Source organism: Amborella trichopoda, chromosome 5 (assembly GCF_054954075.1).
Source record: "Amborella trichopoda isolate Santa Cruz 75 chromosome 5, AtrichopodaSantaCruz75HAP2 v2.0, whole genome shotgun sequence".
NCBI lineage: Eukaryota > Viridiplantae > Streptophyta > Magnoliopsida > Amborellales > Amborellaceae > Amborella > Amborella trichopoda.
In genome coordinates this window covers 3,316,733-3,329,315 of record NC_142340.1, presented here as the reverse complement: position 1 = coordinate 3,329,315, position 12,583 = coordinate 3,316,733, and the positions used below count along the sequence as shown (strand labels likewise).

At 36.4% G+C, this 12,583-nt stretch overlaps 1 protein-coding gene across 2 annotated transcripts; it reads left to right on the top strand.

Annotated features, from left to right (window-relative positions):
- The first annotated feature begins 473 nt into the window (after positions 1-473).
- Positions 474-11,674, top strand: LOC18443384 (Leucine-rich repeat (LRR) family protein). 2 transcript variants are annotated; one of them, XM_006853574.4, is made up of 7 exons: positions 474-1,181; positions 6,520-6,750; positions 7,032-7,178; positions 10,451-10,593; positions 10,759-10,873; positions 11,145-11,342; positions 11,504-11,674. In XM_006853574.4, the coding sequence occupies exons 1-6, from the start codon at positions 855-857 to the stop codon at positions 11,223-11,225; spliced, it is 1,044 nt and encodes a 347-aa protein (XP_006853636.1). In that variant the 5' UTR covers positions 474-854; the 3' UTR covers positions 11,226-11,342; positions 11,504-11,674. The 2 variants fall into 2 exon arrangements, with proteins under 2 accessions (XP_006853636.1, XP_088723032.1); XM_088866906.1 differs by having other exon boundaries at positions 10,282-10,593.
- Positions 11,675-12,583: the final 909 nt, after the last annotated feature.

Sequence of the window (12,583 nt, the reverse complement as noted above, 5' to 3'; positions counted from 1 at the left end):
ATTATGAATATTTATGTGGCCAAAAGTGCTTTCCAAACAAGGATTTGAGGTGAGACTTTATTTGATTTTCAAGCCTAGGCTTTATAAAAACCTCTTCTCTTAATTTTTGCCCAATTTCTCTAAGGAGGGAGAGAAGGAGAGGGGAAAGGTTTCTACATCATAGAAGTTCTATCCTTCCCCTATCATCTAGCCGTCCAATTTTTTATCAAGAGAGCCACTTATCATTTGATATTAGATACGATATCTCAAAGTATTTTTTTTTTAGTTTTTTTTTATAAAAATTGTATGCATATGAAATTTGATAAGTGCCATCTTTTCATTGGGATGCACTTATTAAAAATAATTTTTTGATAAAATATAATGATCAAAATACCACTTAAAACTTTTAAAGGTATTTTAGTGACTATCGAAAATGTTTTTTTTTATATTTTTGGCTAGTTCGAGTTTAATAGAAGATTGAACGTCCAAAATTTGGTATCAAAATAGTTTATAGAAAAAAATTTAAAAATAAAGTAGTGTAGAGAATTGTCATTGTGATTGAAACAATCTTAACCCTCCATTCAAAATGGACGGTTGGATAAAGGAGGATATAACTTTCTAGGGGAATCATAGAAAGCTTGCTCAAAGGAGAGAGCACAAACGCATGTTGGTTTTTACCCAACTTCTCTTCAAATCTCGCCCTTTTCTTTCATTGCCCTTTTTGGATGATTTTCTCTGTGCACTTATACTTTTCCAACTCCTGAAGTCTCTATTCTTTTTTCCCTCTCTCTCTCAATCCCCATATTTCACTCTTCTCCTTTCATTCTCTCTCTTCTATCCAAACCCCAATTCCCATCTCTCTAGTCTCCTTTCAAATGGCAGATAACCCAGAAGAGGCTCCCAGTAATGGGGCAAAAGCAGAGGAGGTATTGAACAATGGAGCAAAAACGGAAGAAGCACCCGAAGATAGTATTGATTCGGCCAACTACCTTGATCTTACAAGCTTTCAACTCCATGACTTACAGGGAGTCGAACTCCCATCGTCTCTTGTAGAGCTTGACTTGACTGCAAATCGTTTATCTTCACTGGATCCCCGAATTGGGCAGCTAAGGCAGCTGAAGAAGCTTTTTCTCAGGCAAAATCTCTTCTCTGATGAAGGGGTTGAGCCGCTTTGCCATTGGACTGCAATTTCTGGCCTCCTGGTGAGCTCTTATGAAAACCCACAAACTCATATTGATTCATTTTGGTTTCTTTCTCTGTTAGTTTATTTATTGATGAAAGCCCGCATTTTGTTTTGTTGATTTTGAACTTTTTTTTATTGATTCATTCAGTTTGTTGGGTTTGATTCCTAGCATAAAATCCAAATTTTTTCTTTTTTATCTTGACATTCTTATGATTAAATTTGTTTGTTTTTTGAAGAAAAACGATTAATTTAGTTGATTTGATTATTTCATCAATTCATCTATGATGAATAACTAGTTTGACTAGCTTGTAACTTGTTCATTTTAATCACTATAACTTTTCTCTCTCAAAAAAGAAGAAAAGAAAGAAAAAGAGAAAAGAAAAAACTAGCACCATTCTGTTCCATCTTGATAAAAAATACTTGTTTCCTTCTGTTAATTTCTGTTAATTCATTTTTTTTCTCCATCATCTGTTTCTTAGTTGATCTGAACGGGTTACTATATGTCCAGTATTTCCTCAATGCTATAAATATCAAAAAAAAAGAAAAGAAAGTGCCAACTATAGCTTGCCAATGATGCCAAGAATAGCTATTGGGCTGTAATTATTTCTATTATTTTTCATGTTAATGGTCATTTTGATGTTATTGTCTGGTGGTAGTATTATGAATAAAAATGCTGCTACTGATACAAATCAGGATAGTTATGGTCAAGATATTGTTTGAGGAAACATATCTCATTTGCTTTGTTTGTTTGAATCTTTCCATTTCCTTGTGATAATATTAGGTACATGATATTGATAAATGTTTCTCATCTTTCTTTGTCTTTATACTCTTCTGTCTTGAAAGGTTTCTGGGTATCTACTACATAGTTGGACTTCCTTTATCCATATCTAAGAATATCTAAGCGTGACGGTTTTTGCTTTGTTGTTTGGTTTTCCTTCACTTTTTGGAACTTGACGTTGTCATATGACCTCAAATCCGATGTTTAGTTTTGGGTACACAATTGGCGGAATGGTAGATGCCTCTTGGAGACATTTTATGCCGCTATGGAACTCATTATTCAAAAAAGAGATTAGGGAAATGGGAACATTTGAAAGACTACAATAAATTGTATGAAAGAACACAATATAGAAACATCAGAGACATGGATGAGAAATTGGGGATTCTCATGCATGAAAATGTTTGGAGCATCATATGGAAAAAGCATAAAGTAGAAGAAAATGGTGGCTTGGAATCTTGTTAGAAACACTTTGGGAAACTTGGAAAAATGTCATTGATATGTGGTGGAAGGGCATGGAATACAAGGAACGTATATTGGAGGAAATTCCAGGGAGAAAGCACAACAATTAGAAAATAATCAATTATAGATACTGGACCATGATCACTTCCTTAATATGTTTGTGGGGAGATGCATTTCCCAACTGCGGAGAAGTTCTCCTTCAGCAAGGTTGGTCGCCACAAAAATCAGACTAACCTTGGCAATGGTGGTGTAAACCATTGTGGCATCATATCCTTAATCGAGACAAGTGTCACCCATGTACCGTGCAGTCGGCAAAGGGCCAATATAATAACAATTTCTTAAATTTTGTTGTTCTTTTTAAACAGGAAGCATATGTAGGGATGAGCAGGCATCTTTCTTCCAGATGATCGATTGTCAGCACCTTATCTACCCCGTCTAACCATTAGAAACCTTGAGTCTTATGGGGGCCTAGGATTGACCAAACTCTTTGAACCACATAGTTTCCAGCACTACACCTTTTTAAGATTTTATACATTGGCATCACTTAAAGCACTCCTTTACTCTGTGGTTCCCTGATCAAAGCATCATTGCATCTTGGCAAGTGAAAGAAACTCTGCAACTGTTAGTCTTTCTTTGTATGAGCTGTGATCTGATTGTCCTTTAGAGCATGATGCAGGACAGGAATCCATATGGCATCTAAACCTGAGCCTTTCCAGAGTCTCTTCTATGTGAGAGGGGAGCTTGGAGACGGCAGACAAACACGCGATCACTGGCTCACTCCAAACCCTCTTAGCATGGAATCCCTGGCCTTATTTACTTTGGCTACAAGACCTGATATCACAGTAGCTGAAGTATCTGAAGAAACTGGGCATCAAACGACTTGGACACCCTGCCTTAGGAGAGCACTCAAAGAGGAGGACACTGAGGTCTTTACCAAGCTGCAAAGGGACCTCCCCAATTTGCTCTTCATGCCAAGCAAATAAAATCTGCTGATTTGGACCCTGATCCCAAAGGTGTCTTCTCAATGAGATCTAAGCACTGGATTTTAGAGTGGTGTCCGGAGGAAAATTTAGTTGTTTCCAGAGTATTTTCAATGCATGAACATCCAAAAGTCCAAGCTTTTGGCTGGTTAGTGGCTCTGGACAGAGTATGGACTATTGTTCGTCATCTTATGAGAAGAGGCTTGTGAATCCCCAATGCCTGTATCTTCTGCAAGGGTGGCGTTGAAGGAGTAAATCACTTCTTGCACTGCCACTACGCTGGAAATATTTGGTCCTTTGTTCTGATTCCTTTTGAATTCTCATGGGTCCAACCTGTCTTTGTTGAAGCTCTTTTAGCTCATTGGTCTGCCGCTCCTTTGCTCAGAGTGGAAGTGGGTCTCATTTTATGGTGACTTCACATAACTAGCAGTCACTGTGGAAACTTCGGTTGGAAAGAAACAATAGGCATTTGGCATTTCGGTAACAAACATAGAGGGTGGATATCATAGGGAACAAGTCAGATGTGCAGTCTTTTCATGGGTGAGGTCCTGGGGTTATAGTCTGACGGACTTCTAAACAAACTGGAAGGAAATCAGTGGGGCAGAATTGTAGAAGCCAGGAATGTCATTGCGGTGGAGTCATCCACCGAAGGGGTACCTTAAACTAAACTTTGATCGATGCTTGAAGGGCAACCGATGTCTAGCTGGGATAGGAGGTTTGCTGAGGAACCATCAAGGCAGGAATGTAGTGACCTATTATGGGCCCCTGCATGTCTGTTGCTCAAATGTGGTGGAGGCAAGGTCACTTCTTATTGGATTATGGTATCTACAAGGCAGGAGGCAGTCCTCGTAGAGGGAGACTGCCTCGATGTCATCAAGTGGGGGGCAAGGAGGCTTGTCCATGAAAGATAATGGAAGAAATGTTGGAGAGTGTGGCTAAGTTGAAGGTAACTTGTCATGTAGAGAGATAGACGAAGAAGCAGACGCTTTATCTAGAGAGAGAGTTTCCAAAACTATAATTTTCACCTTGTTTTTCTTCTTCGGTCTTAGTATATTTATATCGTCTGGTGTACATGAACTTGTCTCTTGTACATCAATTTTGGAAATCTTTGAAGTCTGGTTACTCCGGCCTTGTGGCCAGAGTATACATCTCTGGGTACGTTTTGCTAAGCGGATGTGACCCCAACTATTTCTCTAACCCAACTGATTGAGCCTGCCATTGCCACCTGCATTCTTTGTAAGTTTGTATTTGCTTATGAAGGTAGGCCAACTGCTATTGATACGATTCCACGCCCTATATAGCTTGACTTTTGTACGATGTTCTTTTACGAGCCTTCCATAATCATCCTCATTGTGTTTACTCAACACTACCCACTTTCATAGGTGGACTGGTTCCATCCCATGTTTCCACCACCACTTTTTTAACAGAGCCTGAGACTTCTGAATCAGCGTACCCTTACCTTTTGGCTTGCATACACTAAGCCAACTCACTAGGTGAAATCTTTAATTTTCATCGACCCAATCCATAAAAACTGTTTCCTTAGCCTCTAAATTGTATTTGCATCTGCGGCTTGAATTGAGAAGATTGACATACAATAAACAGGTAGATGCTGACCTAATCAAGGTAATCCTTCCTCCCATTGAAGGCTTCCACAAGCCTAGTTCTATTAGAAACCTATCAATCACTGTTCCCCGCATTGCTTTTGAAGCTTTGCGTATGGTTAAACCATCTCCCGATCAAGGGTTGGTATTTTGTCTAACTGGGTGTCTTAGGAAATTAAGTCTTTAAATGGTTATACTGCTCACTGATCTAGGATTTTAATTACTATGGTGCAGTCGTTTATTGAATGGCGGATGCCTATTGAGGGGCAAGCTTTCTATGCTTCCCCTACAACATAAAACTTATATACTTCCCCTTATCCAACCGTCCATTCTGAATGGAGGGCTAAGATTGCCCCAATCACAACGTCACGTCTCTACACTATTTTATTTTTAAATTTTTCTATAATCTATTTTAATTACTATGGTGCAGTCGTTTATTGAATGGTGGATGCCTATTGAGGGGCAAGCTTTCTATGCTTCCCCTACAACATAAAACTTATATACTTCCCCTTATCCAACCGTCCATTCTGAATGGAGGGCTAAGATTGCCCCAATCACAACGTCACGTCTCTACACTATTTTATTTTTAAATTTTTCTATAATCTATTTTGACATCAAATTTTGGACGTCCAATCGTCTATTAAACTCGCACTAACAAAAAATATTAAAAAAATATTTCCAATAAAATAAAATGACCAAAATACCCCTGAAATTTTCAAGGGGTATTTTGGTCATTATATTTTATCAAAAAAATATTTTTAATACTTTTTATAGGTGCACCCCAATGAGAAGATGGCACGTACGAATTTCATATTCATACAATTCGTATAAAAAAAACTAAAAATAAAATACTGTGAGACGTCGGATCTAAGATCAAACGGTGAGTGGCTCTCTTGATCAAAATTGGACGGCTGGATGCTAGGGGAAGCATAGATCTTCTATGCTGTAGGGGAAGTAGAGAAACCTTTCCCATCTCTATAAATATCTTCTTTTGAGAGCTTTGTTTTGTTTATTTGTGATCATATTAAGTACGAAAAGAACCAATGAAAGAAATAAAATGGATGTTAGAGGAGTTCTTCTCTTATTCATGTTTTATTGGTTTTGGGGGTGGTGATTCGTACAACCCGATAAAAATGATGAGGGCTGAAGAAAGAAATGATGACGATGTTGAATGAGCTGAAATGTGTTCTTTTTGAGACACTTCTACACTGCCATATAACCACGTAAGATGAGTTTGAGAGACACCATGTAAACTTTATCACTAATCTTGTAACCTTTGCTTTACCCTGGATATCTTATAATTCTGGACAAAGTTAGTCTTTATTACTATTTTTATAGTTCATAATTACTTTCTCATCCTAATATTTTTTTCTCCACCCTGAGTTATCACTTAAGTTGTTCTTATTTTCTACCTATTTTTGTTTGTAGTTTTTCATTGTTTTATCTTTAATGTTATTGATAAAGCTCTATCCTTTTTTCTTCACTCTGATTGACAATTTTTTTTATGGGCTTTTCTCCCCTTGTTTTTGTGCTTGATAGGAACTTGTGCTTAGAGATAACAAGCTTACCAAGATACCAGATGTGAGCATTTTCAGAAATCTTCTTGTATTTGATGCATCATTCAATGAGATCTCGTCCTTGGAGGGTGTATCCAAAGTTTCAAGCATGCTTCAAGAGCTCTATGTTTCCAAGAATGAAGTGACCAAGATGGTGGAGCTTGATCACTTACATGAACTAAGAATTCTTGAATTGGGTTCAAACAGATTGCGGGTGAGCACTTGACTATTCTTATGAGGGAAGCATGCTAAGACCCACCATTGGGTCGTGTCCTTTCTAGTGGATCCCCTCTCTCTCCTTGACCATTTATCATTCATCAAATGCTCATAATCCTAGTGAACTATGACTTCCCATAATTCATTGGACTTAATATGCTTTCCTTTTTGAAAAGGCCCTATTATACTGAGCTATGTATAGTGCCTCTTTTGGGCAACTTGGAGCTCACTGTCTTTCTTGTTTTTGGTAATTGTTGTGGAAAATCTTCCCAATTCCAGGTCATGGAGAACTTGCAGAATTTGACAAACTTGCAAGAACTCTGGCTTGGACGAAACCGTATCCGAGAAGTGCAACTTTGTGGGCTGAAATGCATCCGTAAATTTAGCTTGCAAAGCAACCGTTTAACATCCATGTTGGGATTTCAGGTATGCAAACCTCTCTCTCTCTTTCTCTCTCTCTCTCTCTATCTCTCCCCCCATGCACACGCACACAGACACATATTTATGGGTTTTCCTATTATTCACACCCCATGAAATTCTATAGGTTATATTTAGGAATTACCTTAGTTCATTTCTTTATTCCAAAACTGTAAAACAAGTAAAGGCACTTTTGTCATTAAACAGGGTATTGCTGATAGTTTTATTAAAAGACGAGTGTAAATATGGAGTGATACTCTAGGTTCTTTATTATTACAATTGCCCTTGTCTTTTAGTAAATATTTCAAGAATGCCCTTCTTGAGATGACAAACAACTTTGCCTTTTAGTAAAGATATTACTAACACCCTTCCCAATGATAAAAATGCCCTTATTATATAAATCATGGAATAAAGAAAGGGTACTTTGAGTAGTGTTTACCATTCACATCCCTTTTTAAATGTAACCTAGTAGGGTTTAATGGGAGAAGACTATGATGATTATTAGGGGTTGTGAACAATAGAAAAACCCTATATCGTCAACATCATCCAAGCCTTATCCCTATTATTTGGGTTCATCTACATTAATCTTGTTCCTCCATTCTTTTCTATTAAGAGCCATACCCTCATTAAGACCAAAAGTGACCATATCTTTTCTCACTACTATCTATGTGTCTTTTGGGCCTTCCCCTTACTCTTTTAGAACTTTCCACTTGAACCAAGTCGCACCTCCTAACTGGTGTTGTATCAGGTCTATACTGCACATGGCCAGCCCACGTAAGTCTACTTTCCCTTATCTTATCGACTATTGAAGCCACATCTAAGTTCCCTCATATGTATTCATTCTGAATTATATCATTTCTTATTTTGCCACTTATCTTTCTCAACATCCTTATTTTAGCTATGCTCATCATATGGGTATGTCGTTTCTTGACCGCACAACATTCTATCCCATAAATCATAGTTGGTCTTATAACCATCCTATAGAACTTCCCCTTCAATATCAATCGTATGCAGCAATCACATAAAACTCTAGATGCACATCTCCACTTTGCCCACCTAGTTCTAATTTTATGTGCGACATCGTCTTCAATCTCTCCATTCTTCGAGATTATCGTCCTTAGATATCGGAAACAATCTCTTTTAGGTATTTCTTAACCATTAATCTTAATTTTCTCGTTTCTACTCCTATTATTATTAAATTTGCATCCAATATATTTAGTTTTAGTCAAGCTAGTTTTAAACCTTTAAATTTTATAGCATCCCTCCAACGTTTTATTGCGTTGATACCGCCTCTAATCTCATCGATTAAAACTATATCATCCGCAAACAACATACACCACAATACATCATCTTGCTTAGTTAACTCTTTCATAACCAAAACAAAGAGCTATGTGCTCAGTGCTGACCCCTGATATAGGCCCATTGTCACTGAGAACTCATTTGTCTCTCCACTAATTATCCGCACACTAGTTAATGTTCCCTCGTACATATCTAATCTCTAGTGACTTCTTTCTTTTCCAACACCTACTAAATTAAAAAAAAAAAAGGAGCCAACACACACACACACACACGCACACATATATATACATATATGCCTCTCTTTCTTCGATTATCTATCTATCCATACTTCTTTGTCTCTCTTCATTTGGTTATCCTTAATTAATCAAGATCAGGATATATATATGGAAAAAGCTGGGATTAGCCTACTAGCTCATATGAACATATGAGCCCAACGGCCCAGATTGAATCTAGGCCAATCTAACGATCAAGGATGTCCGGTAGTGTTTGAATTTTATTTTATTTTCTACAAATCCAAATCACTTTGAAATTTTAGACGTGTGTTCATCAAAAATAGGGGAATCTTCGAAAAATATCAAAAAAATATTTTACAATAAATAAATTGACCAAAATACCCCCAAAAAGTTTTGGGGGTATTTTGATCATTTTTTTCACGAATAAGTTTTTTTTATATTTTTATTAGGTGCGCCTTGATGAGAAGAACACATATCTAAAATTTCAAGTGATTTGGATTTGTAAAAAAATAAATAAAATTCAAGCATTACCGGACATCCGTGATCTTCAGATCGAATTTGGGCCGTTGGGCTCATATGTTTATATGAGCTAGTGGGCTAGTGCCAGATTTTTCCTATATATATATATATATATATATATATATATATATGCCTCGCTTTCTTCGATTATCTATCCATACTTCTTTGTCTCTCTTCATTTGATTATCCTTAATTAATCGAGAACTTCATGAGATGTCTTGAATTAATTGACTACTTTTAAATATTTGTTCTGAATTCCCAAGCGGACTGACCACTTAATGAATATGATATAACTAAAGTTTCATATATGTGATCTGCAGATTGCTGTGAGTGTCTTCTAAACTTACATGATGCTCCATGTGTATTTCCAGTTCTAGAATCTATTTAAGGCTTGATTAACCATATCGGATTTCCTGAAGCTTATCAATTTCCCTAATATTGACATTTAGCTAGATTATAGTTAGAAGTATAATGAAAAATAAAACCCAAAATGAACAAATTAAATTTTTATATCAGTATTTTGCTGTAAATATATGGATATTTTATGAGTGCATATTAAGTATGGTGTCCAGCGAAATATATATGTGTATCACATGAAGAAAACTAGGGTAGACCCAGTTAGCTAGATCACACTTAAGAAGTATAATGAAAAATAACACCTAAAATTGACAGAATAAATTTTTTTATCAGTAGTTTGCTGTAAATATATGGATATTTATGAGTGCATATTAAGTATGGTGTCCAGTGAAATATATATGTGTATCACATGATGTAAACTAGGCTAGACCCAGAGTAAAATTATTGGAATTCCTTAGCCAAATTTGTTTGAAATTTTTTTGACAATGAATGCCCTCCAGCATTGTGTTCCAAAATATTTTTAGGTTGGGGAATTTTCCATTATTTGCCAAATGCAATGATAAAAATACTTTATGAAACATTTTTTTTATTTCTATGGGTGTAGGTTTTTTGAAAGATATGGTGTGCATTCCAATGGCTAATTGTCTACCATTTATTTGTATGATTCTTTCACTGCTGCCGTACTAAATTACAGAAAGTTACAGGAGCAAAAGATGTTTCACTACAGATGTCTATGGGCATTATTTAGCGAAAAATGTGTAGCAAGCATAAATGTTTCTTATGGGAGTGGTACAAGATAGAAATCCTCTATAGGTATGTAATGGTTGCTTTTCTTTTTCTTTAATGTAACGATGTTTTTGTCATATTTCTCAGCACTGTATTGCCTTGGAAGAACTATATTTGAGCCATAATGGTATTCAGAAAATGGAAGGCCTATCGACCCTTGAAAATCTCAGGGTTTTGGATGTTTCATCAAATAAGCTTACGGCTGTGAATGATATCGAGAACCTGACAAAGTGAGAATCACTTTTTTCTTGTTTCCCTATGTAATGTTGGAGTGAGAATCGCTTTTTTTCTTTTTTCCCTATGAAACATTGGGTTGTGTTCTTATTTTCTTTTAATTCCTTTTTGAAGATTTGCATGCCTTTGTGTTCATGTAATAGCAATACTGTGCTCTGCAGATTGGAGGACCTATGGCTTAATGACAACAAAATAGCTTCATTAGAAGGGATTGGTAAAGCAGTTGCTGGTTCCACAGAGACGCTGACTACAATTTACCTTGAGCACAACCCATGTGTATGGTTCTTTGCCTTTCTCACTTTCTTATCTGGAAAGTTTCAGACTTCAAATGAGCTCAGTACAATAGCTCACTCACAAACATGGAGGGAGGGAGGGAGAGCTCTCGAAGATCTTTTCGTGTGTGTGTGTGTGTCTGAGAGAGAGAGAGAGAGAGAGAGAGAGAGGTGTCCATGATCTTTTTGGGATTATACTTAACCCATTGTAACAAAGTCCGAGGCTCGGACTCTCTGGTCTTTACTTATGTTCTTTCATTTTGTGCATTATGCAGGCAGACTCACCAGCTTATATGGCTAATCTGCGAGAAATCTTTCCCAATCTTGTACAGATTGACTCCACAGTGTTCGCATAGAATTTGGCATTGCTTGAACACTTCACCCCAAAGATGAAAGTTCTTGAATTTTTCGCACAATTGAATGTATAAAAGTTTACGATACATCAGTGCCATTTGGTCACCCCATAGCTCATGGTAACATCGCTTTCTGAATTTTGTTTCACTTCTCTCTTTCTTGATGGATGAGATTTGATATGTTTCATTTTTTTCATGTTGTCATTGTTTGTTGTGTTAATTAGAGCTCTTCTATTTACATGAAAGTGAAAGTGTTTCTTTGTTTTTTTGTTTATTGTCAGATTTCAGGCTTGCCAGTGAAAGGTTTGGATTGCCGGCCAATCTATGGTGGTGCAGTTAACTTGTTCTTGAGTCTCAGAGGATTTACTGGTTAATTTAACTGATTCTGATAAGTTTTCATTTGGTTCCCAAAAAATAATGTATATTTTCTTAAAGTGAATTTTTTCTTCTAACTTGTTGAGATGTTAGTTTAGGAATCTCTCTCTCTCTCTCTCTCTCTCACACACACACACACAGGATTAAGGATTAATTTGTTAGATAAAAGTATTCTATACGCACACTGAAATTTACTGTAGTGCTTTAACTTCACCCAGCTGTTGGATGTCAATAAGTAACTGAAAAAGTGTATTGCTTCTCTTCTCAAAGTCTGCAGATTTGGAACGACATCCCAGTCGTCCACTGCAGATATCAGACGTCTGAAGCTATGTTAAAGCCTTCTAGGAACTTAAGGGTGCGCGTTTTATGTGATCCTTATCTAGAAACTGAGTTAATTTTCTTTGCCAAAAGATTATATGCTCCGATCCGAGCAAATTGTCCATCATTTGGGTACAAATATGCCTAGGAGCATTTCTAGGATGTAACATCCTCAAACCTATCAACCAACTTTTACAAAAGAACAGAGAAAAAGAAACATGTGTTATTACATGTGCTTGAAGAAATAACGTCCTAAAAGATTGAACAGAGAACCATTCAATTTTCTTTAGATATTTAGATGTAAATGTTTAGGAACTTCAGGTCTATCAATTTAAAAAATGTTCATGTGGTGATTAATCAAATAGATGCCAAAATTGTAGGCCATTTCTTTAGCACCTCTTTACTTGAGGAAGTACAATGTGTTTTAAACATAAATCATTATTGGAAAATTGTTTCAGGCTGCGGGGACTGCATTTCTACATTTGCGGTCCCGATCCCGAGGTATAAAGCATCTATTTTAAAGATAGATGCAAATAGGTGGTCCATCTAAAAACAATTGAAACTAATGGTCCAAATGTTTTATTAATAGAATTTTATTTCTAATTTTTAAAATGTTTTTTTATTTTTTCATCTCCATGTTAGAGATAACATGTCCCTAAAAATTAAGT